The sequence below is a fragment of the Cervus canadensis genome, chromosome 15 (assembly GCF_019320065.1).
Source record: "Cervus canadensis isolate Bull #8, Minnesota chromosome 15, ASM1932006v1, whole genome shotgun sequence".
In the NCBI taxonomy this organism is placed as follows: Eukaryota; Metazoa; Chordata; class Mammalia; order Artiodactyla; family Cervidae; genus Cervus; species Cervus canadensis.
Genome location: NC_057400.1, coordinates 8,997,889 through 9,024,208, shown reverse-complemented (window position 1 = coordinate 9,024,208; position 26,320 = coordinate 8,997,889). Strand labels below are relative to the sequence as shown.

Sequence of the window (26,320 nt, the reverse complement as noted above, 5' to 3'; positions counted from 1 at the left end):
TTTTCCTTTTTACTTGTTTTTGTGGTTAGTTTCCAAAATGACCTGGCTTCTTCACTCCACTTAGCCCAAGGAGGTGGGTGGTTAAGACATTGGGAGAGTCTAAAGAGGCTTTGTCACTGAAAAAAGCCTGGCAGGCAGACACTAAGGATGGCCAAGGAGGCCTCATGCTGCCCCCTGAGGACACTACCCTGCCACAGATTGGTTTCAAAGTCAGACAGGCATGTATGCAAACTTGGGACTTATTACCAGCTACAGGGTAGTGGACAAATTCCCACTGATCTTAGTTCCATTTCCTAAAGAGATGTAATGTCACATGCTTATGTACGGAGCGCCAACACTGCCAGGCGCCTGGTGAGGCGCCAAGATTACAGAGAACAGTAAAATGTGGTCCAATCTACATAGGTAAAAGTGAAAGTGCTAGTTACTCAGTCGTTAGCCCAGCAGGCTCCTCTGTCCACGGGATTTCCCAGGCAAGCATACTGGAGTGGGTTGTCATTCTCTTCTCCAGGGGATATTCCTGACCCAGAGATCGACCTTGGTCTCCTGCATTGCAGGCGGATTCTTTACCATCTGAGGCACCAGAGGAGGAGAAGGGAGTGACAGAGGATGAGATGATTGGATAGTATCACTGACTCAATGGACACGAGTTCGAGCAGACTCCAGGAGACGGGGGAGGACAGAGGAGCCTGGCATGCTACAAGCCATGGGATCGCAAAGAGTGAGACCTGACTCTGAGCAACCACAACAACGCACACATAAACAGGTTAACGTCAACTGCACGCTGAGTGAGCATAATGACGGAAGGATTATGAGCAAAGGGGCAACATGCTCTTTTGAAAATTAAATAAAAAAATAGTATAAAAAGTACCTGGAATGGAAATTGATAAAGATAATGGAGCAGGAAGACATGGAATTTACCTCCTCCATGAATTGTCAAAAATACACTTATACATGGAACAGTTCTTACTGAAAACTAACTGGGAAGTAGAAGAAAGACTCCTATACAATCAAGGTCTATAAGAAAAATCCACATGTACTCAGGTAGGAGGGGTTCCTTGGTGGCTCAGGGGTAAAGAATCCGCCTGCCAATGCAGAAGATGCAGGTTCGATCTCTGACTCAGGAAAACCCTCTGGAGAAGTAAATGGCAACCCATTCCAGTAATTTTGCCTAGAGAATCCCATGGACAGAGGAGTCTGGCAGGTTACAGTCCCTGGGGTCACAAAAGAGTTGGATACAACTTAGTGACTAAACAAAAACAACAAATCAGGTAGGAAGGAAAGGACCAGGTCAGGTCCCCTAGAAGGGAACGCAGAGGAAAAGGGAGATCACACAAGCGCAGATCCACCCCAGGGAGTGAGCATGTCAAGCGCATGTTGGGCTCCCCGTGGTCTGGGGTCCAGCACAGGGAAGGCGAGCCCCCTGAGCTGACTGGAGGGCCGGGGGGCTAGCAGGGGGGCCGGGGAGCTAGCAGGGGGGCCGTGGGACTAGCAGGGGGGCCGGGGGGCTAGCAGGGGGGCCGGGGGGCTAGCAGCGGGGCCGGGGGGCTAGCAGGGGGGCCGGGGGGCTAGCCAGGGCCGGGGGCTAGCAGTGGGGCCGGGGCGGCTAGCAGGGGGGCCGTTGGGACTAGGCAGGGGGTCAGGGGGCTAGCAGGGGGGCCGGGGGGGTAGCAGGCGGGAGGCGGGGGCCTAGCAGCGGGGCCGGGGGCCTAGCAGAGGGCCGGGGGGCTGCAGAGGGGGGCCGTGGGACTAGCAGGAAGGCCGGGGGGCTAACAGGGCGGCCGGGGGGCTAACAGGGGGGCCGGGGGGCTAGCAGGGGGGCCGGGGGGCTAGCAGGGGGGCCGGGGAACTAGCAGGAGGGTCGGGGGGCTAACAGCGGGGCCGGGGGACTAGCAGGAGGGCCGGGGGGCTAACAGCGGGGCCGGGGGGCTAGCAGGGGGGCCGGGGGGCTAATCAGCCGGGGGACCGGGGGGCTAAGCCTAGGGGGGGCCGGGGGCCTAGCAGGGGGGCCGGGGCTAAACAGCGGGGACGGGTGGGCTAGCAGGGAGGCCGGGGAGCTAGCTAGAGGGGGCCCGGGGGCTACAAGCGGGCCGGGGACTAGGCAGGAGGGCCGGGGGCTTTAACAGCGGGGCCGGGGGACCTGCAGGAGGGCCGGGGGGCTAACAAGGGGGGCCGGGGGGCTAGCAGGGGGCGGGGGCTAAAGCAGGGCTGGGGGCTAAGCAGGGGGCCGGGGGGCTAAGCAGGGGGGCCATGGGGACTAACAGGGGGGCCGGGGCTAAAGGAGGGCCCGTTGGGGACTAACAGGAAAAGGCCAGGGGCTAGCAGGAGGCCGGGGGGCTAGCAGGAGGGCCGGGGGGCTAACAGCAGGGCTGGGGGGCTAGCAGGGGTGCCGGGGGGCTAGCAGGGGGGCCATGGGGACTAACAGGGGGGCCGGGGGGCTAACAGGAGGGCCGTGGGGACTAACAGGACGGCCAGGGGGCTAGCAGCAGGGCCGGGGGGCTAGCAGGAGGGCCGGGGGGCTAAGAGGGGGGCCGGGGGGCTAGCAGCAGGGCCGGGGGGCTAGCAGCAGGGCCGGGAGGCTAACAGCAGGGCCTGGGGGCTAGCAGCAGGGCCGGGGCGCTAGCAGGAGCGCCGGTGGAGGGTAACAGGAGGGCCGGGTGAAGCCTAGACAGTGCTTGTGAGAAGCGCATCTGCTTGCTCTCAGGGCAGTGGGGGGTAGACAGAGGACTGCTCCAGCGGCAGCCCGGTTTCCTGCAACCACCCTGGCATATGCCCCAGCCTGAGACCAGCAAACGCCCCAGCCTGGCTCATTTCATATCACAGCTCCGGAAGGGGCGGAGGGCTGTCACGACTGAGGTGAGAGCCCAGCCGCTGCTGGCACGCACTCAGGCAGCGCATCAGAAGCAGCCCCAATCCCTGACGGCGCTCAGGCCCCAGCGCACGCACTCTGATCCAGACCGAGAGCCCGTGCGGGTCCCCATCTGTCCTGTGACATGGTTCTGTGACGTGGCCGGGGAGGCAGAGGCTGGGGGCAGTGACTGGCTGTGAGGGACAATGGAGGACGTGGGCCCAAAGCTGTCCGAGGAGGGTGGGGGCACTCGGGAGGCGGCGCTGGCCTCTGTCTATGGCTGGCCCACCACAGCCTGCAACCTCTTGAGCTGAGGGCCCAGAGGCGCCTCTTGTTCCAGCGCTGTTCCCCTGTCTGGGGCGTGGGTCTCAGCGCCAAGAAAGGGGAAAGCACACACGTAAAGGGAATAGTTAGCCTGCAGTCAGCCCTCAGGGCTTCTGTTTCAGCAGCTGGGGATCTGTCCCTGTTCCTGACACAGCAGTAATGGGCGGTGAGCAGACGGGAAGCTTTAGCTTACAACTGGCTCCAACTCAAGCCCCTCCATTGACAGCCCCACCTTCTGCCAAGGTGAGAGCTGCCAGCACACCTCTGAGGAAAGACGTGACTTGCTCTGATGTCAAACCCAGCTCTCCCACCAAAGGCGGTAGGCACATGCAGTCTGTATACAGACACACACATAAAGACACCCTTCACGACTGCAACAGGTAACTGTCTCATGTAAATTCATAGAAGAGAAACTGAAGTAAAACGAGAAGGCAGAGGAGCTGGTCTCAATTGAAAGAGCAAAAGAAATCCCTGGGAGAAAAAGAAATACAAATAAACACATTACCAGATAAAGAATTCACACCATTAGTAATAAAAATGCTGATTGAATTATGGGGAAAAAAAAAGATATGAATACAGTGAAAATTTTAACCAGGAACTAGAAAATATAAAGAAGTATGAGTCAGAAATGAAAAATACGATAACAAATGAAAAACACACCAGAAAGAATGAAAGCAGACTAAGTGATGAGGAAGAACACAGACATGATCTGGAAGACAGAATTATGGAAATCACCCAGTTAGTTAGCAAAGAGAAAAAAATCAAATATGAAAAAATAAGAGCAGTTAAAAAGATCTCTGAGATGACAACAGGGGTTACCGACATTCACGTTATAGGGGCCTCAGTAGAAGAGCGAGAAAAGGGAGCTAAAAATATATTCATGAAATTATAGCTAAACATTCCCAAACCTGAAGAAGGAAAGATATCAAGGTACAGGAAGCACAGAGGGTCCCAAACAAGGCGAACTCAATCAGACCCAGCCAAGACATAGCATAATTAAAACTGCAACAGTTAAAACTAAAGAGAGTTTTAAACGCAGCACGAGAAAAAGAGAGTCATATACAAGGGAACCTCCATAAGCCTGTCTGCTGATTTTTCTGCAGAAACTTTGCAGGTTAGAGGGAGTGGTATGATATACTCAAAATGCTGAAAGAGAAAATAAAATCCTACAACCTAGGATATGCTACCCAGCAAGTTTATAATTTAGAACTGAAGTTGAAAGAGAGATAAAGAACTTCTCAGACAAACAAAAACGAAGGGTTCATCAATACCAAACCTATCCTAAAATGTTAAAGTGCCTTCTCTAGATGGAAACAAAAGGCTATAACAAAAAGTAAGAATCCATAGAAAAGGAAAAATCCCACTAGGAAAGGCAAATATATAGTGAGGGCTGAGGATCATTCACTTAAATAAACTAGGATGAAGGTTAAAAGACAAAAAACTGTAAAAGCAACTATGACTACAATCGACAGTGAAGGGATAGACCTGAAGATGTAAAATGTGACATCAAAACCACAAAATGTTCAGGAGGGGAATAAAAAAATGTAGATTCTTTAGAATGTGTCTGAACTTACATGACTGTAAGTTTAAAACAAGTTCAGTTCAGTTCAGTCACTCAGTCGTGTCCAATTCTGCAACCCCATGAACCGCAGCACACCAGGCCTCCCTGTCCATCACCAACTGCCAGACTCTACCCAAACCCATGTCCACTGAGTCAGTGATGCCATCCAACCATCTCATCCTCTGTCATCCCCTTCTCCTCCTGTCCTCAATCTTTCCCAGCATCAGGGTCTTTTCAAATGAGTCAGCTCTTTGCATCAAGAGGCCAAAGTATTGGAGTTTCAGCTTCAGCATCAGTCCTTCCAATGAACACCCAGGACTGATCTCCTTTAGGATGGACTGGTTGGATCTCCTTGCAGTCCAAGGGACTCTCAAGAGTCTTCTCCAACACCACAGTTCAAAAGCATCAATTTTTCAGTGCTCAGCTTTCTTTATAGACAAGTAGATACAGTTAGAAGCCAAGGTATATGAACCCCATGGTAACCACAAATCAAAAGCTTGCAATAGATACACAAAAGCTAGAAGGAAACACAAGCATACCACTAAAGAACAACAAACGAAGAAATAAAAAAGAAGAAATGAACAGAGAAGAACTATAAAGACAATAGGAAAACAAGTTATAAAATAGCTATGTGTGTATAAAATAGATATATATAAGTACATATCTATTAATAGTTACTTTGAATATCCATGGACTGGGGCTTCCCAGGTGGTGCTAATGGCAAAGAACCCACCTGCCAATGCAGGAGACATATGAGACACTGGTTCAATCCCCGGGTTTGGGAAGAATCCCAGGAGGAGGAACTGGCAACCCACTCCAGTATTCTTGCCTGGAGAATCCTGTGGACAGAGGAGCCTGGCAGGCTATAATCCACAGGGTCACACAGAGTTGGACATGACTAAAGTGACTTAGCATGAATGCACGCATCCATGGACTAAAGGTACCAATCAAAAGACATAGGGCAGATGACTGGATTAAAAAAAAAAAAAAAAAACCCCAAAAAACAAGACTCATCTATATACTGTTTACAAGAGACTCACTTCACAGCTGGAGACACATACAGACTATAAAAGTGAGGGGAGAAAAAGACATTTCATGCAAACAGAAATGACAAGAAAGTAGGTGCAACAATGCTCATACCAGACAAAATAGACTTTGAAACAAAGTCTCTGACAAAAGTTGAAGAAGGGCACTGTATAATGATAATGGGATTAATACAAGGAGAGGATGTATGTTAACAGATACACATCCAATATAGGAGCACCTAAATATATGAGGCAAGTATTAACAGACATAAATGAAGAAACTAACAATAATACAATAATAGTAGACTTTAGCACTCCACTTACATCAATGGACAGATCACCCAGAGAGAAAATCAATAAGGTAACAGTGGTCTTAAATGCTATAATCAACCAATTGGATGTAACAGATGTCTACAAGACACTCCATCTCAAAGCAGCAGAATACACATTCTTTTCAAGCATACAGATAACACTCTCCAAGACAGATCACATGCTAGGCCACAGGTAAGTCTCAACAACCTTAAGAGGACAGAAATTGTACAAGCATTTTTTTTCCCCAACCACAATGGTATAAAACTAGAAATCAATTATGGAAAGAAAAGTAAGAGCAGCACAAACATGTGAAGACTAAGCAACATGCTACTAAAAAACCAATGAGTTAATGATAAACTCAAAGGGAAAATCAGAAAATACCTACAGACAAAAGAAAATGGAAAATACAACTTTTACTGCAGCAAAAGTAGTTCTAAGAGGGAAGTTCACAAGAAACAAGAAAAATAGGTCTTCTCCAAGAAACAAAAAAAGTCTCAAATAAACAACCTATTTAACATGTAAAGGAGTCAGAAAAAAAAACAAAGTCCAAAGTCAGCAGAATGAAGGAAATTATAAATATCAGAGAGGAAATAAATAACATAGAGATCAAAAGAACAATGGAGGGGAAAAAAATCAATGAAACTAAGAGCAGTCTTTTTTTCTTTAAAAGATAATCTCAACTGAATACATTTAGCCAGGGTCATAAGGAAGAAAAGTGAAAGAGGACTCAAATAAACAAAATAAGAAATTAAAGAGAATAACAAATGATGCCACAGATATATAAAACTCATAAGAGAATGGTATAACCAGTTATATACAAACAAATTGGACAACTGAGAACAGACAAGTTTCTACTAACATACAGTCTGCCAAAACTAAGTCAAGAATAAATAATTTGACAGACTACTAGATATGAAATAGGGGGAAAAAAAATATGACCTGTAAACAAAGGTCAGGACCAGGTGACTTTACTGGAGAATTCTACCAAACTTACAAAGAACTTATACCTATCCTTCCTGAATTATTCCAAAAAAATTCAAGGATAGAACATTCACAAATTCATTCTATTAAAACATCATTACTCTGCTATCAAAACCAGACAAGGACACTATCAAAAAAGAAAATTACAAGCCAGTATCTTTAATGAATGTAGGTGCAAAAATCCTCAATGAAACATCAGGAAACTGAATTCAACAATATATACAAAGAACCATACACCGTGATCAAGAGGGATTTACTCCAAGATTTCAAGGATGATCCAACATCTGCAAATCAATCAATGTTATAAACCACATTAACAAAAGGAAAGATGAAAATCACAGGATCATAGACACAGAAAAAGCACTTGACAAAATTTAACATTCATTCATGATAACAACTCTCAAAGTGGGTATAAAGGGAATATATATCAACACAATAAAGGCCAGTTATAACAAATCCACAGCTAACAACATACATAATGGGAAAAAGCTGAAAGCCCTTCCGCTAAAATCAGGAACAAGACAAGAATGCCCGCTCTTACTACTTCTATTTAACACTGTATTGAAATCCTAACCACAGCAATCAGGCAATAAAGAAAGAGAGAGAAAGAAATGGGGAGGGGGAGGAAAGGAAGGAGAGAGAAAGACAGAGAAGGAAAGAAAGAAAGGGCATCAAATTGGAAGGGAAGATGTACAATTGTTATTATTTTCAGATGACAGGGTACTACATATAGAAAATCCTGAAGTCTCCACCAAAAAACTATTAGAACTAGTACATGAATTCTATAAGGTTTCAGAATACAAGACCAATTTACAGAAATCTGTTGCATTTCTATATGCTAATAATGAATTATCAGAAAGTTAAAAAAAATCCCATTTAAAACTGCATCCAAAAAAATTACCAAGGAATAAACTTAACCGAGGAGGTGAAAGACCTGAATGCTGAAAACTATAAAACACTGAAAATGGAAATTGAAGATAATTTAAATGGAAAGATATCCTGTGCTCTTGGATTGGAAGAATTGATATTATTAAAATGACCATATTACCCAAAGCAATCTACAGATTTAATGTAATCCCTTTCAAAATACCCATGACACTTCCACAGAACTAAAATGAATAATTCCAAAATTTATGGGGAACCAGAAAATACCCCAAATTACCAAAACAATCTTGAGGAAAATGAACAAAGCTAGAGGTATCATGCTCCCCAACTTTAAATTATGCTACAAAGCTACAGAAATTAAAACAGAATGCTACTGGTACAAAAACAAGACACGTAGATCAATGCAACAGAACAGAAAGACCAGAAATAAATCCATACACCTATGATCGATTAATCTACAACAAAGGAGAAAAGATTATACAACAGCTTTTAAAAGACCGTTCAACAAGTAGTTCTGGGAAAACTGGATAGGAACATGTAAAAAAAATGAGATTAGAACATTTCTTAATACCACATGTAAAAATAAACTCAGAATGTATTAAAGACCTAAATGTAAGACCTGAAACCATAAAACGGCTAGAAAAGAACATTGGCAGAACACTCTTTAACATAAATCATAGCAATATTCTTTTGGATCTGTCTCCTAAGACAAAATAAATAAATAAAAGTAAAAATAAACAAATGGGACCTAATTACATTTAAAAGCTTTTGCACAGCAAAGGAAACGACTGACAAAATGAAAAGACAACTGTCAGAATGGGAGAAAATATTTACAAGTGATCAATAAGGGATTAGTGTTCATAATACATAGACAGCTCATACAACTCAATATTTAAAAAAAAAAAAAACAATTAAAAAATGGGCAAAGATCTGAACAGACATTTCCCCAAAAAAGATGCAGAGATGGCTAACAGGTCCATGAAAAGATGTTCAACATCACTAACTATTAGAGAAATGTAAATCAAAACCATAAAAAGCTATTACCTCACATCTGTCAGAATGGCTATCATCAAAACGCCTATAAATAACACATACCAGAGAGGATGTAGAGAAACGGGAACCCTTGTACACTACTGATGGCAATGTAGACTGGTGCGGCATCGATGGAAAACAGTATGGAGGTTCCCCAAAAGCCTAAAAACAGAACTACTATATAACCCAGTAATTCCACTTGTGGGTATATATCCTCAAAAACCATAAATGCTAATTCAAAAAGGTACATGCACCTCAATGTTCACAGCAGCATTACTTAAAACAGTCAAGATGTGGACGCAACCTGAGTGTCATCAACAGGTGAATGAAAATGGTGTCAGTGTATATACACATGCACACAAAGGAATGTTACTCAGCCATAAAAAATGAAATTTTTCCATTTGCAACAAAATGGAGGGACATAGAGAGTATTATGCTTAGTGAAAAAGGCCAGAAAGACAAATATTTTATGTCATCATTTATATGTAGAATCTAAAAAATAAAACAAACTCACAGATATAGAAAACAAACTAGTGGTTACCAGTGGGGAAAGGGGTCGGGGGAACAACAAGATAGGGGTATGGAATTAAGAGATACAGTTCAGTACAGTTTAGTTGCTCAGTCGAGTCTGACTCTTTGCGACCCCACGAACCGCAGCACGCCAGGCCTCCCTGTCCATCACCAACTCTGGAGTTTACCCAAACTGATGTCCACTGAGTTGGTGATGCTACCTTACCATCTCATCCTCTGTTGTCCCCTTCTCCTCCTGCCTTCAATCTTTCCCAACATCAGGGTCTTTTCAAATGAGTCAGCTTTTTGCATCAGGTGGCCAGAATATTCAAGTTTCAGCTTCAACACCAATCATCCCAATGAACACCCAGAACTGATTTCCTTTAGAATGAACTGGTTGGATCTCCTTACAGTCCAAGGGACTCTCAAGAGTCTTCTCCAACACCACAGTTCAAAAGCATCAATTCTTCGGTGCTCAGCTTTCTTTATAGTCCAACTCTCACATCCTTACATGACTAATGGAAAAATCATAGCCTTGACTAGATGGACATTTGTTGACAAAGTAACGACTCTGCTTTTTAATATGCTGTCTAGGTTGGTCATAACTTTCCTTCCAAGGAGTAAGCATCTTTTAATTTCAGGGCTGCAATCACCATCTGGAGTGATTTGGAGCCCCCAAAAATAAAGTCAGCCACTGTTTCCACTGTTTCCCCATCTATTTGCCATGAAGTGATGGGACTGGATGCCATGATCTTAGTTTTCTGAATGTTGAGCTTTAAGCCAACTTTTTCACTCTCCTCTCTCACTTCCATCAAGAGGCTTTTTAAATCCTCTTCACTTTCTGCCATAAGGGTGGTGTCATCTGCATATCTGAGGTTATTGATATTTCTCCCGGCAATCTTGATTCCAGCTTGTGCTTCCTCCAGCCCAGCGTTTCTCATGATGTACTCTGCATATAGGTTAAATAATCAGGGTGACTATATAAAGCCTTGACGTACTCCTTTTCCTATTTGCAACTAGTCTGTTGCTCTATGTCCAGTTCTAACTGTTGCTTCCTGACCTGCATACAGGTTTCTCAAGAGGCAGGTCAGGTGGTCTGGTATTCCCATCTCCTTCAAAATTTTCCACATTTTCTTGTGATCCATACAGTCAAAGGTTTTGGCATAGTCAATAAAGCAGAAATAGATGTTTTTCTGGAACTCTCTTGCTTTTTCGATGATCCAGTGGATGTTGGCAATTTGATCTCTGGTTTCTCTGCCTTTTCTAAAACCAGCTTGAACATCTGGAAGTTCACGGTTCACATACTGTTGAAGCCTGGCTTGGAGAATTTAGAGTATTACTTTACTAGCGTGTGAGATGAGCGCAACTGTGTGGTAGTTTGAGCATTCTTTGGCATTGCCTTTCTTTGGGATTGGAATGAAAACTGACCTTTTCCAGTCCTGTGGCCATTGCTGAGTTTTCCAAATTTGCTGGCATATTGAGTGCAGCACTTTCACGGCATCATCTTTCAGGATTGAAATAGCTCAACTGGAATTCCATCACCTCCACTAGCTTTGTTTGTAGTGATGCTTCCTAAGGCCAACTTGACTTCATATTCCAGGATGTCTGGCTCTAGGTGAGTGATCACACCATCATGAATATCTGGGGCGTGAAGATCTCTTTTGTGTAGTTCTTCTGTGTATTCTTGCCACCTGTTCTTAATATCTTCTGTTTCTGTTAGGTCCATACCATTTCTCTCCTTTATTGAGCCCATCTTTGCATGAAATGCCTCCTCCGTATCTCTAATTTTCTTGAAGAGATCTCTAGTCTTTCCCATTCTATTGTTTTCCTTTATTTCTTTGCACTGATCTAGAGGAAGGCTTTCTTATCTCTCCTTGCTATTCTTTGGAACTCTGCATTCAAATGGGTGTATCTTTCCTTTTCTCCTTTGCTTTTCACTTCCCTTCTTTTCACAGCTATTTGTAAGGCCTCCTCAGACAGCCATTTTGCTTTTTTGCATTTCTTTTTCTTGGGGATGGTTTGATCCTTGTCTCCTGTACAATGTCACGAACCACCATCCATAGTTCATCAGGCACTCTGTCTATCAGATCTAGTCCCTTAAATCTATTTTTCACTTCCACTGTATAATCATAAGGGATTTGATTTAGGTCATACTTGAATGGACTAGTGGTTTTCCCCACTTTCTTCAATTTAAGTCTGAATTTGGCAATAAGGAGTTCATGATCTGAGCCACAGTCAGCTCCCGGTCTTGTTTTTTGCTGACTGTATAGAGCTTCTCCATCTTTGGCTGCAAAGAATATAATCAATCTGATTTCAGTGTTGACCATCTGGTGATGTCCACGTGTAGAGTTCTCTTGTGTTGTTGCAAGAGGGTCTTTGCTATGACCAGGACATTCTCTTGGCAGAACTATTAATACTGTGTGTAAAATAAATAAGCAACAAGGATACATTGTATATCAAGGATACATTATAGCCATTATTTTGTAATAATTTTAAAAGGACAGCAGTCCATAAAGAAACTGAATCACTACACTGTATACCTGAAAGAAATATAATATTGTAAATCAACTATATTTAATAAAGCATTTTTAAGGTACCTGGCAATGAGATGGCACTTAGGGTAGATTCTTTTTTTTTTTTTTTAATTGATGGCACTTTTATTTTCCTTCCAAAAAAACTAACTGAAACTAAATGAAGTAAATGATCTCAAATTTTTATTCTTCATAATAAAACAAAATATGAAGCTCAAAACTGGATCACTTGGTCCTTTCTCTTCTTATCACCTCCCAGCTCAAAATGCTTGCATCTCTTAATAGCCAGCATTCTCTTCGATCTGCAGTTGGGCTTAATGCATTCAAGACTCAGTACCATCTTCTTTGTAGTTTGAGCCTTTTTCCAGAAAATCGGCTCAGCCTGCCCTCCATATCCACTCTGCTCCCTGCCATGACGCCGCTTTCCCTGGGCGTACAGAACCCCTGCCCTTCTTGTATGCGTCACTCTGTGGGGCTGGCGCTCCCCGCACTTCTTACAGAAAGTCTGGTGGGTTTTTGGAACGTTCACCATGTTTGCGAGAGCGATAATGGCACAGAACAAAAGCAGGGTAGATTCTTCTGATTCCCCAACAGGCCTGTGGTCTACAAAATGTTTTCATATCCCGTCTCAGGGAGATGCTGACCAAGAGAGCCTCAGCTGCACGTGAGTGAAAGCAGTGTGCAGCTGGTTAACACGTGGCGTGAGTAAGGGTCCCTTCCTGCCCTTCCCTGGCTCCGCTTCCTTCCCCTTCCTTCTGGCATCGCAGAGTGGAAGTCCTCTGGGGACAGCCAAACCCTCAGTCTTCTGCAAATCGCAGTCCTAGACTCCTCTTCCCTGTAACAGTGAATGATAAGATGCAGTGGGCATGGTAGGCAGCAGTACCACAAGGCACAGTGATGCCTCAGCAAGCACGTCCTGGGAAGGGCGCACCTTCTGGAAACAGAGAGAGATGGAGCTCCCCGGTTGGACTCTGTCAACACTCACGAATTACGTACACGGGAACGTCTTTGCATTCTTCTTCCCTGTTGTTTTACAGGAACCATATTAAACTGAGTTACATATCTCAGGGACTTGCTCTGAAACACATGGATTAGGTACCATGTTATACTGTTGTAAGAACTGTTGAACTTTACCACTGAAAGAGAAGCCTGCACATGTTTTTTACTTCATTTCTATTTTTCAGTGCCTGCTGACCGTCCAGTGACTTGCACCAAGCAGGCTGTTTGATTCATTTCTCAGGCACAAAATCATTTTCACACTTTCATCCTCCAAAAGTTATTGTTCCTTTTCTTCACTAAGCAAAAATTCATCCTGATCTCAGCCCAATTTGGGTTTCTTTCAAGTGCCACCAAAAGGCTTTCCTCATGAGCATTCTTCAATTCTGTCTTTACTTTCAAGCATTTCATTACTGAGGCCCTGAAGGTAGGGGCATGGATTTTCAGATGAATTGCCTTATTTCAGTCCAATTTATGGCAGTGAGATTAAAGAGAAAAACAAATACACCATGATGGACAACTCTGACAGAGCCCCGCAGTCTCTGCAAACATGGTGGGATGAATGTGACTGCATGAACATCAGTACGTCACGTAAAACTGTAATGTCAGCCTTGTGAGGAGGGGCTTCACTTGCTGAAACAAGTGGTAACGCTGGAGAGGCGCTGCTGGCAGGAACTGAGGGTGGCCTCCAGCTGACAGCCAGAACTGCCGCCTTCGGCCAACAGGTGTCAAGGGACTGAATGCCGCCAAGAACCGTGTGAACTTGGGAGTGGATTCTTCCCCAGTCGAGCCTCAGATGAGACCACTGCCCAGGTCAGCACCTTCACTAACCTTGTAAGAGTCTGACACAAGGGACCCTGCTCCACAGTGGCACACACAGAAACCGTGTGATAATACACTGTGTTATTTTAGGCCACTGTATTTGTGTAATATTGCTATGTAGCAACACATACTAAATTCACAGAGAAAGAGAAAAGCAACCCTGGTATCTGAGAGCCAATCTGGTACTCTCAGCAAGGCCCTGGTGTTGCTGGGAGCTGGGCTGCATTCACACTAGGCTTTTGGGTTAAATATAAATAACTCCAGAGGACATCAACGTCAGATAGGGCCACAAGGATCAAGGAAAAAAACATGACCACTCTGTGATGTTTGTATATGGGCAAAAACATGAACACTGTTCAAATCCCCTAAATGACCAAACATCCCCCTATATTGGCTAATATGAACATAGAGCTTTTAACCTTGATTCTTTTCCCTTGGCCCATAGAGAAGATTTCTTTAGATGCTCATTCACTGAATTATCCCTCCTTAATGCATCTAACACAGAGCAAAGCTCTACTTTCTCTAATCTTCCCCTAAATCACCTAAAAGAAGTCTGAATCCCGTAAGTCTTCTCTAAGGCCTCCTTACTGAGATGCTGTATGATTCCCCACTGCCGTGTGGTCTCCTTCACTACAACCAGCGATAAACCCAACTGGTCTAACTCTGGGTGTGTTCCCAGAGGTCTTTGACTGGAGGACACTGCCAACCGCAAACAAGGCAAATCAAGAAAAATAAAAAGCAAACATGATTTTATCATGGCATGTGCATAAAAACAGAAGCATAAACCAAGAAAATACAGAGCTTAAATTAGATCTAAAATACAAAAAAATAACAAAGTATCTCCAAGTGAGTATAAAGAAATTATTTGATAAATAGTATTAAGGTAAGTGGATAGGAGCAGGAAAACTAGGATGGATCAACATTGTGGACTAAATAAGAATGAACTCTATGTAGCACAAAGGATTAAACATAAATAAAAAATTATGAGCTGAAATGTAATGAATTACTTATCAGATCAATGTAAAAAGAACACTGCCATTTTGAAACAACAACAAAAAACTGATCAATTTGGGTACCAAAGCCTTGCATGAAAAGAAAAGCGATACACAAATCAAAGAACAGCCTGAGAAATATGTGACAAAATATTTAAATCTAGAATAGAGACTTTAATCAAATTTACAAGGAAAACATCAGATACCCAGAAGATAAGTGAGTAAAGGCTTCAACAGATCAGTCAAATAAGCAGAAAACAGAGAAAACAAAAACATGCAATCATGTTCAGGCCACTCAGTGATCCAAAGAGGTACTATTCTAAAGCCACTAAGGTAGCAAGTCAGACAAATGAACAGGGCGGAGACACTTGGACCATCCTGGAAGCCCCTTCATGGAGGCAGTATTTTATACTGCTACAACTTATTTATAAAGCAACACAGAGGAGTCAGAATCCAATCTTGAGACTCGTAGGAAATCTTTCCAAAGAAACCATTTGTTCAGATTTTACAAGAGGATTATCTACAATGGTAAACGGAAGTCTAACAATAGGGAAATGCTTAATGAATTGTGCTGGATTATCTAGTATGCACATAGTTATGAAGACTAGAAACATGGAAAATATTTAGGACTTAATGTGACCAAAAAAAAAAAAAAAGCAGTTTATAAAACTGTAAATAAAGGTTACCATTAGCTGCAGGGCCATAATGTGCCCCAGGCACTGTTTTGGGCATTTTTGTCACATTTCATTTAATCTTCACAATACCCTGCCACCCTGCCAGGAGAGTTATATTATTCTCATTTTATAGATGAAGATACTAGGGCAAAGTGATTAAATAAAGTGGCCAAGGTCACAGAGCTGGGACGTTGAGGAGACAGACATGAACCAAGATAGGACTCCAATGCTGTATTTGTAACTACACTGTTTTACCTCTTTTACACACACATGATGGCTGCAACTAGATGCCACCATGGATATTTGGGACAAATACTGGATTAAATATGCAAATGTGAAATAACTGTGATATGGGAATAGGATTAATGTCAATTTAATTACAAAACCCCTTATCTTTAATGATATATGATCTACCCAACGCAAACAATCAAGCAATGAACTGGTGAACTCCAATTCCATGAGAAGTTTTAATTATATGTCTGCGTGTGTGCTCCGTCATATCTGACTCTTTGCAATCCCATGGATTGTAGCCTGACAGTCTTCTCTGTCCATGGAATTTCCCAGGCAAGAATACTGGAGTGGGTTGCCATTTCCTACTCTAGGGGATCTTCCTGATTCAGGGATCCCACCTGTGTTTCCTGCATTGGCAGGTGGATTCTTCATTGAGCCACCAGGAAAGTCTTTTAATTATACACATCCTTGGAAAAAGTCCTGTCCAAAACGACTTCTAATTTCATTCTTTCCTGACAGAGCAGAACAGAAGGACAGAATACAGAATATAGCCATCAGATCACTGCACAACTGTGAGGGAGGGGAAACCCAGGGGTACAGAGACCCAGCAGGAACCATGGAATCGCAGAGCTGATGGGGAAGACAGGTTAGCTTCAAGACTACCAGGCAAGGACATGTGTACTAAGGAGGCCCATTTGCTTCCCCTCTTATACTAATCTAAGCTCCTATCTACTTACAGGGGGCAGGTATAAAGATAAAAGTCGGAGTCCCCATAGGAAGAGCAGTGAGTACCCCGTATGTTTGTCTTTCTGTAAAAACTGAATCAGTGATGCTATGTGGCAACCTGAGGGCAGGTACAGGCTCGCCCCTTGCCATCCAGGTGTGTGTGTGCTGACAGCAAAGCAAGACACTTCTCAGGGCAGTGAATTATTCACTCTTTTCCACACCTACGTCTCCAAGTCTTTTGATTCTACTGGTACTTTCAGGGTGGCCTACATCCTTGGTCAAATGTCAGATGACACTCTAACCACCGTCACCTTTTCTAGGCAGTAAATTAAAATAGAGGATGCTTTGGATTCTATTAGGCTTCCCTGATAGCTTAGTTGGTAAAGAATCTGCCTGCAATGAAGGAGACCCTGGTTTGATTCCCGGGAAGATCCCCCAGAGAAGGGATAGGTTACCCACTCCAGTATTCTTGGAAGATCCCCCAGAGAAGGGATAGGTTACCCACTCCAGTATTCTTGGGCTTCCCTTGTGGCTCAGCTGGTAAAGAATCTACCTGCAATGCAGGAGACCTGGGTTCGATCCCTGGGTTGGGAAGATCCCCTGGAGAAAAGAAAGGCTACTTCCTCTAGTATTCTGGCCTAGAGAATTCCATGGACTGTATAATCCATGGGGTCGCAAAGAGTTGGACACAACTGAGCGATTTTCACTTTCTTTCACTTTGGATTCTAATATGAAAGTTGGATCAGAAAACCTATGTTAAGCAGCACTGATTTTGGGGGTGGGGAAAACAAGAGAACCCCATCCCTAGACATTCTATACTGTTTTTTCTTAAGTTGGCTTATAACATGAGTTTTTATTTTTATTTCAACTTTACTTCGACTTCTGGAAGCGTGCTCACCAACAAAAGTTTGCTTTCCGTCCTTCACATACTACTGACCCCCTTTACCCACTTCACCCTCCCTCTGCCCCCTTCCCCTCTGCTAAACACTACTCTGTACCATTTTGCTCAGTCTTGCTCAGAAAGCCCCTCACTTTGTGTGAGATGACCACTGTCGTGCTTAGAGCCAACTGTAACTCCCAGGTTACAAGTGACACCCACTGTCCAACTACATCATCTGTGCAATCTCTTCAGAAGAATATCACAAAGGGTCAGGGCACAGCTCATTTGTCGTCAAGGCTTTTGAGACAGGGAAAGTGAAAGTGGATGCTTGAACAGACATCAACGTTTTAGGGGGGCAGAGGGAGCAGGTTTGGGGAAGGGAGGATGTGAAACAAGGCCCTGTAAATCTGATTTTACCGATACTACATCTTGGCCAGACCAGAATCAGTTATGTGCAAAATGATTAATCACTGTCTCCCTGAAATATTCAAGGTCCTGCTGCCTATTCTTAGGGTGGAAAAAAATCTAATGTTGAAATATGACTTTCAGGCTTTTGTTCATTCTATACCCTTTTAATAAAGCAGGACACAAAATTTTGCCTTGGGTTTGGCTGAGTTATGGGATTTATCTCCTAAGTGGCAAAGCTTCATCCCTCAGCCCCATCCAACAAACCGTGCCCAAGTTATAGGAAGTCTGCGAAAGAAGGAAAAATGTGGGTGCTGCCCCTAAGGCATCCATCTATCAGATGCAATAATTGCTCCAAGAGACAGGTTTTCTCTTTATATTTATAGAAAAATAGTCACTGCAGAAGAAAATGAATTTAGCTAATGGGCAAATGTGGATGGTGCTGCATGGCGGATACTCTGACAAATGTGGCTGATGAATTACAACCTGCCTCCATCACTGCTGGGAGCGGAGGGAAGCAGAAGGACAAATTCTTGGGCATTACTGAGGCAATGGCTTCAGCTGGGTCCCCACCTACCTTCTCTGCATACTCAGACACGATCTGCTTGATCTCGGCAGAGCATAGGCCCACGATCTGGCCCACGGAGCTTGCGGTCAGCCGGCTCTGCAATCACAAGGGGGGGTGTGATCTTAAGGCCATGCACTGGCTTTCACACATTGGAAACCCTGGGCATGACTACAGCAAAACAGATAACATTCCCGGGGGAAAAGTAATTTGGCTTTTCCTCACGTGTTCATCAACAAGGAAGGGAGAAACAAGCCTCAGGACAAAGGTTACCTCACCTCACTCCCTCCTGCATCACTCAGCAAGCTCTGTTAAGATTCTCTTCAGACCCTGGGTATCTCTAGGAAATCATTCTTCACCATTTACACCCCATCCCATGGTTTTTGTTGTGGAGGATCACTAAAAAGAGCCTACAGGGAACTTGGCAGGCATAGGACTCAGAGGAAGAAAGTGGAAATGGGAGAGGAAAAGGGATCTCAGAATTCCTGATCTATCTCCTGACTGTCATGGGTCTTTCCTGCTGTAAAGAGGGATTCTCTTTCAAAGCACCTGGATAAACACTCGGGACAGGTCATGAGCTCTGAGAAGAGGGAATATAAATTCGGTGCCGTACCATCTACCCAGATGGTACAGGAAAGAAACAGGAGACAGAGGCTCCTGTGGCCTGAATGCCACATGTGGTTGTGGACAAGCAGGGCGGAACCTCAGCTGTCCCACACGGGTCCTGTGATGACATCCAGCTGGGACATCCTGTCTTCACAAAGGTCCTTCAGTCTCCCTCCGAGAGGTTCCCGTGAATAGCAACACCGTGCATGTATAAAAAGTTCCCCAAAGAAAGATCCCAGAAAAACAAGAAGCAGAGTGCTAAAAAGAGAGGGCCCTGAAGGTGGACTCTTGGGAGAGGGCCCTCCACGGCAGAGCAGGCTGGTTCCCAGTCTCCCTCTGCACGCTGCGCCCACCCTCCCGGCCACGCCCGCCTCACCTCCTCATGTGCCATGGCGGTCATCGTGGTCATCAGGGACTGGATACGCTGCTACAAGAGGAATGGGGAGAAGTAGCAGTGAGCAGGTCTGCCCACAAAAGGCTTAAGCCGAGTATCCTAACAGGGCTTTTCAGCAGAATCCAAGGGCTGTTTTACCCAGTCTCATTTTATGGTGAGTCTCATGAGAGGTGATGGAAGGAGACTGAAAGGAGTATGAAAAAACAGCCAACGGTAGCTGGCCATTCTGGAAAACTGGAGATGAAAGTGAAATCTCTCCCCAGAAGATTTATGCAGAAACCCTAGAGGGCCACACGGACCACTCACCTCTTCAGCAGCTTGAAGCTCTTCCTCCTCGTGGGCATCAGCTTTTTCTGCAGTCAACAGCCCTGTCGGAAGTGCCGTTTTCTTGTCCTCAGCCTGGAAGGGAAGATGCAAAAACTGCAGCTGAACACTATAGGTGGAGACAGTAGAGAAAGGGTAACACTATAGGTGGAGACAGTAGAGAAAGGGTAACACTGCCATAAGTCTGTGAAAGAAACACACAGATCTGGACAAATGACCCAGCCCCTGGAAAGGATGCAAAACCCAGAGACCTCAGCCTCTGCTCCAACCACGTGCCAAGCAGGTGGAGCCTTGGGCCTTGCTCAGTGCCTGCCTCCATCTCTGAACTACTCGCTGATTAAATTCCTATCAGGCCATACACCTTTGCCAGACTTATCCATGCACTGTGATTGGGTCTTCCCCTACTTTAATTTCTTTAAGACAAGATCACTGCCTTTTTTTCAGCTGAGGTGCATTAGTGGATGTGAAAGCAATTTAGCAGGTATGACTGGCATCTAAACAGAAATAACAGAACATATCAGAGTGCATTACAAGGAGTAGAGAGTACTGCTTTGTGGAACTTGTTTTGGGGTTGTGTGTGTGTGTGTCTACTAAACCATGACGAAAGTAATGCCTACTACCAAGAGCTGTCAACAAAGCTTTAAAATCGCTGGTTTAAAGAATAAGACTCTAAGCTGCTTGTCCTGATGCTCAAGCTCCATGCTACAAACCCAGCTCAGGCTCAAAATATACCACACCACACTCAGGACACCTGGAGTCACGGCTGCTTCCCAGGCCTGTGCTGTGAGTCTAGAGTTCTTGGTTTCAGCTCCATCTTTGCCATTCACAAGCTGATGACCTCAGATTTACCTTCTCTGGATATTAGGGTCTCTTGGGGTTGAATGAGAGGACTGGCCTCAAATATCCCTCTGAGACCATCCCAATTCTGGGTTGTGCTTTTATAACAAGCATATGACTGGCTGCAGGGGCCGGCCTGAGCACCTGTGTATATCTTCCGGGGTTTAAGACTTCCAGTTCAAATGTGCCATCTGACATGAGAATGATAAGGCAAGGCCAATGTGAATAATATTTCATGGACATCTCACAGTTTTTCCAAGCATAATCAAATTGCCTTATTTCAGAATACAGTCATATACACAGACATTCTTTTAAGACCTAAAATTATATATTACACATACACATCAAATTCTTATATACAATACAGTTACCCCATGACACTAATCCAGAAAAGCCTTGCTTTGGAGGAAATGGCTGTTTGGTTGAGTGAAAACACAAATGTGGAAGTGAGAAAACCAAAAAAGATGTCATAATCAATGCATAAAATGATTATTAATGATAATAATGGTGATGACAGTTTACACTTAGTAAATGTGTACTATGAGTTGGATTATTCTCCATCTTTTACATTTTAATCTTCACAACCGTGTTGTGAGATAGTACAACTTCTGTCCCCATTTTACAGATGTCATAAACTGAGTCACAACAATGAAGTGTACTGACTGAAATCACGCAGTGAAGGGGAGGAATCAGCATTTGAAACCAGCCAGTCTGGCTTTAGAAGATACGCACGTCAGTGCCCTCTGAGGACTGAGACAATGACCACAGGAAGCAGAAGGAGGCTGGGGTCAGGGAAGGCTTCCGGGAAGCACCGGGGAGTGGGGTCTAGACAGAGGAGGGGCGGCAGGACAATGGTAGGGGGAGTGGTGTCTCATTCAAGAAAATCTAGGGGTCAGGCAGGGAATGAGGAACAGGTTTGCTAGATCTCAAGCTGTGGACTCTCAGAGGTCACCAGCCACTTTAGTTAGCACGTTATCACTGAAAACGGAGTAGGACAGAGCGCAGGCTTTGATGTCACACAGACCTGGGCTCAGGTTCTTTTTATGGCACTTTAGGAGCTGTGTGATCTTGGACAAATCACTGAGCCTCTCTGAGCCTCAGCACTTTGATCTGAAAAACAGGAATAAGTATCTTCCTCACAGAGTTGTTTAGAGGAGTAAGTGAAAAGCTATATGTAGAGCCCTGACCAAAGGGCCTGGACACAGGAAAGGGCAGCACTGTAAGATTTATACGCCTGCCCTGCTGCTGGCAATTAAGAATCATGAATAAACACAGACACACAAAAAGTATACGAATGAAGAGAAAACTCTTGAGACTCCTGTATGAAGTTATAAAGCCCCACCTTGACTTTTTTCCACTCCAGGCTTAATACATGGCCAGCCTGTAATGTACACCGTGCTCTCTCTCACTGCCAGCAGGCTGTTCACACCCATTTAGGGCATCTCTCATCAGATGAGGATGCTCAGGCCCCCATTTTAGAGTTATTAAAGCCCACATGATTGACCCCGGGGCCATGATTTTCAACCACCCTTCACTTCCAGTCCCATGATGAGGAGTTGTCGCAGCTCCCCAACCTGCAGAGGCAGCAGATGGGGAACGCCAGGAGGGAGCTGCAGGGGTCAAAAGCCGCTGGTACACCCCTGCTGACCGGGATTGCTCAAGGACCAGAGTCCTGTGTCCCATCCCTTCTGTGAGCCTGTCAGTGTCAGACAGAGGCAAAGTAGAAGCATACTTCCATATCTCAAATGTGCTCTCCCATCAGCCAAGCATTTCTTACCTTCTCTGTTTTGCTCTGGCGGCTAAATCCGTATCTCCTGCAAGCCACAAAAGAGAGGAGCTCAATTATTACTCCAAAAAAAAAAATTGATCAAATGAATTTTAGTTGCACTTTTATATGAAAAGCACCAAAGAGAATTTTGGCTATTTGGTGACTGGAGAACATGTCTCCAGTGCCGAAACCACAAACATATCCCACTGTTTCTGAATAAAGGGCCCAGCATTCAGACTGCCACATAAATACTGTCAATATACATGGGAAGTCTCCATGCAAAGCACAGCGTTCTCTTAAAGTGTGATTATGACTGTTTGAATCAGGAACCGTACCGATCCATAGTTTAAGCTAGAAGCCTTAAAAATATCTGTATGTGTGCATGTGTTTGCTCAAGCTTAACATGCTAATGATCTACTTTCATAACCTCACATCCAGCGCATTTTTATTCTCAAACACAACCCAAGCACAATGCCAAAAATGTTGTGTGCTCACTTCACGCAAGTTTAAATTCAAAGACACTCACAAATGCACTTTGGTTTAAACTAGCTTATTTTCGGGTTCTAATTAATATCTATTTTTTAAAAAAGCAATACAAAAACCATTCAACCTAAAACAAAAACCATAATGCAAAACACCCAAACTCACTTACCTTTAAATGGTTTAGAAGGAAATAAAATCACACACAACCATTTAAGAAAAACAGATTAAGGGACCCTGCTCTGCCCTCACTCACAGCTCACTCCACTTGCTGGGTCGTGTGCTGGCTTCTGCCCTTGTCTCCAGCCTCCACTTCCCCTCTCCCACCCAACCCCTTATGCAACCTCCCACTGGCATCATCCGCATCCGGCCGGGAACAGAAGCCCTCCCGGTGGGCACTGTCCCTGGGGCCTCCTCCCAGGACCCGCCGAACAACTGCTGAGCCCCCCCCCCCCCCCCCACCCGGCAGCTCACCTTCTCTGCTCCCGGGCATCAGCGCCCAGCAGAGTTCTGTTCTCCTGTCTCCGCCTACCTTTCTGGTCACTCCTCACATCCCAGCTCTAAAGCCACCTCTTCCTCTGAAGCATTCCCAGACTTCAATTTGGATGCTTTTGCTCATTTCCAAAAGTCAGCACCACTCAATCTGAGAATCTCAATCTAGGGCCAGTGCTTTGCCAGACATGAGTGTGAAGGGAAACGCACACTTGGGCACCGGATTTCTCACGACTGGGCTGACGAACCACAGGCTTAGCTTATAGTTGAGTCTGGTGTACAGGGTAGGTTGGGTAGGAGAAGCTCAGGACACTGGGTGTGGGTTCTTCACCCTGATGACAGCCAGCTCTGTGACATGGGGGAAACTGCTTCACCTCTCTGAGCTTTGTACCACTGATACGGGATTATAGACGTGATCTCAAGCCCTGTTTAAACAGCTTCCGTATGATTTCTGTAAATTACCACTGAGGGTATAGGAGGGTTAGGAGACACAAACTACAGGCTGTGCAGTTTGGGCTGGACACTTTCAACTACACCAGCGCTCTGATCTATCCCTGTGCCTGTGCGTGTTCCCCCTACTTTCTGATCAGCAATCATGTCCAGCAGCCTGTTTGCATGTCTGCATCCTTCTCCAAGAAAATGCCGAAATCAAGAAGCCAAATGTACCACCTGTCCTTGCAACAGGCTGTCTTATAACTGGAGAGACCAGAAGTCATTGCCGGGTGCACTGTGCCCGTCCACAGATCGACAGGCCCATAGTGCAGGACAGCAAAGTTCAGTTCCAAGTGTCCACTCAAATCCTGTACAAGACCTTACGGCAGCTTCTATGAACTGGCTTAGTCAACATCCAGCATCTTTATAAGCTGTGCAGGCCAGAAAACAAACAGCTCTATTTTCCACTTTCCCTTGTACCCAGAGCTCTGAATACTATTTAAGTTCCATCAATGAGATGCATTTGCTGGAATTTTGAATGTGCAACAGTTAGAGCAGGAAACAGTGAGAGCGAAAGGGGCCCACTGTGCTCACGGGGATCACAGCAGAAGTAACCTGATTCTGGGCCAGAAGCTGTGACAGTGGTTTTCTGATCTTGGAAAAAGCAGGTGGCTCTTTTGCCAGCAGCTGTGGTACCAGCTTCCCAGCTCCACAGGCTATCTGCCAGCTTCCTGACCTCAGAGGCAGCAGCAGCATCCTCGGCAGCCCAGATCTGCTGTGATGCTTGGGCAGTAACCCTGCTCAGTCCAGATCACATGACTTAGCTCTTTGCATCCACCCCTGTAATCAATCCCTTCTGCTGGAACTAGTGGGCGGGTTCTGAGTCTGAAACAGGGACTCAAACAGCTGACCAACAGAGGGTCTCTCCAAAGTTTCCCACTCCTTGAAGTGTCCTTGCACCCCGGGTATTCTTTTGTTTCCCAAGCCTTCAGTCTCTGGAGACCTTTAAGGGCAGAAGACATACCCTTAGACAGGCAGGCCTTATCAAAGTTCTGGGAACTTTATGGATTTTCCAAATAAAGAAGTAAACAACTAAATCTGAGTAGATTCAATCCCCAGGTCCAAGCTACTTCTCCTTAAAGACAGAGGCTCAGGAAGACTGTTCTGACCGCTCCAAACTAGGCTTCTGTGCCTGTCCACCCTGTGCTCTCACTGTCTCCCCCTCTAACTGCTGCACTTTCAAAACTCCAGAAAATGCATCTCAAGGGCAGAACCTAAATAGTATTCACAACTCTAAGTGCAAGGGAATATGCAAAACAGACTTGCCTGTTTTTTGGCCTGCACAGGATAGACAGATGCTGGATGCTGACTAAGTAAGGTCTTGTGCAGGATTTGGGGGGACATGTGCTTCTGTGTTGACACTAACAAGCACTGGCACTCACCGCATGGGGTCCGATTATTCTGTATCATAGGCACTCTGTCTGTCGAGCCCTGGAGGGGAGGGAATCTTCTCCACTCACTTTTTTTCTCTACACTTTTAAAGTTGAGGTTTAATTCATATAACATAAAACTCACCATTTTAAAATGCGTATTTTAGCAGTTTTTGGTGTATTCACTACTTTGTGCAACCACCGCTGTGCCACACATATAACTTTGATTAGTTTTCACCTAACCAAGTTATCCTGAACATATTTAAACATACCCAAATAACAAAAGCATGTATTTAAAAATTTTAACTTCAATATTAAAATTTTGTTTCTAAGCCACACTAGTCACACTGTAAGCGCTCAACAGTCACATGTGGCTAGTGACCACTATACTGGACATCATCATTCTAGAAAACATTCTAGTCGTCTTCCCTGGGGCACATTAAGACAGATACCAAATTACCTGGAATCCAGAACAAATCAGGGACATAAAAAGCGCTAAATACTAAGGACAATGGATTCTGTTCTTCGTTCATTCAATGAGCATTTACTAAACACCTTCTGTGAACATGTCCTGGGCCTTCAGGAGGAACACAGGTTAGGAGAGAGATGTTACATGCACTTAAAATGCACTTCCTCGCACTGGCTGTTTCACAGTGTGGTCAGGTGTTTAAGTTAGCCCCTAAAAGTTTATTGAACCCATAATACAATTGAAATATTATAAAGATACCATTGTGTTTCAGTTTAAAATCAAAACTATGAGTCTTGTTTTTCCAACAACATAATATTTAAAGAAACATACCTAAACATGTTTTTACCAAGACATACAGTCCTTAAGGCCCTCAGCATAGTTGTCGAGGCTCAAAATCTACCCTTGAGCAACTGAAAGTCAAAAAAGGGAGGAGAAACTGGGATGCTGGCCTCAAAGCCAGATGCTCTGTGGACCTAGGCTGAATGACCTTTAACTGCAAAGAGGATACACTGTTTTCAGACCTTCTTACTTAGCAGTCAAAATATTTTCCCTCTTATCAAGAGGAGAAACGGAGAGGAAAACAAGCACTGACAACAAATGAGGGATTCAGATTCCTAGGTGGGAATGAGCAACTAAGGGATGCCACAATGGCGAGGCCCAGAGCCAGCAGGGGGCCAGCCTTGCTTGATGAGGAAGGGAAGCAAAGAGGGTAAGGCTTCTCTTAAATGGGCTGGAGGGAGGACTAGAACGGGGGGGATGAGAACATACGGATGAGGAAAACTGAAAAAGAG

The 26,320-nt window shown here is 44.6% G+C and overlaps 2 protein-coding genes across 3 annotated transcripts in view; both read right to left on the bottom strand.

The window, feature by feature from the left end:
- CCDC93 (coiled-coil domain containing 93) overlaps window positions 1-26,320 on the bottom strand; it is a 105,376-nt gene that overhangs the window by 44,892 nt on the left and 34,164 nt on the right. For both annotated transcript variants that reach the window (XM_043487508.1, XM_043487509.1), the window contains 4 exons: window positions 22,236-22,272; window positions 19,604-19,696; window positions 19,280-19,330; window positions 18,310-18,396 (listed from right to left, as the gene is read on the bottom strand). In XM_043487508.1, coding sequence (XP_043343443.1) covers window positions 18,310-18,396; window positions 19,280-19,330; window positions 19,604-19,696; window positions 22,236-22,272 — 268 coding nt within the window. The remainder of the gene's footprint in view (window positions 1-18,309; window positions 18,397-19,279; window positions 19,331-19,603; window positions 19,697-22,235; window positions 22,273-26,320) is intronic.
- Window positions 11,865-16,914, bottom strand: LOC122453553 (60S ribosomal protein L36a-like). The gene has a single exon (XM_043487510.1). It carries the CDS (start codon window positions 12,536-12,538, stop codon window positions 12,221-12,223), a length of 318 nt encoding a protein of 105 aa, XP_043343445.1. The 5' UTR covers window positions 12,539-16,914; the 3' UTR covers window positions 11,865-12,220.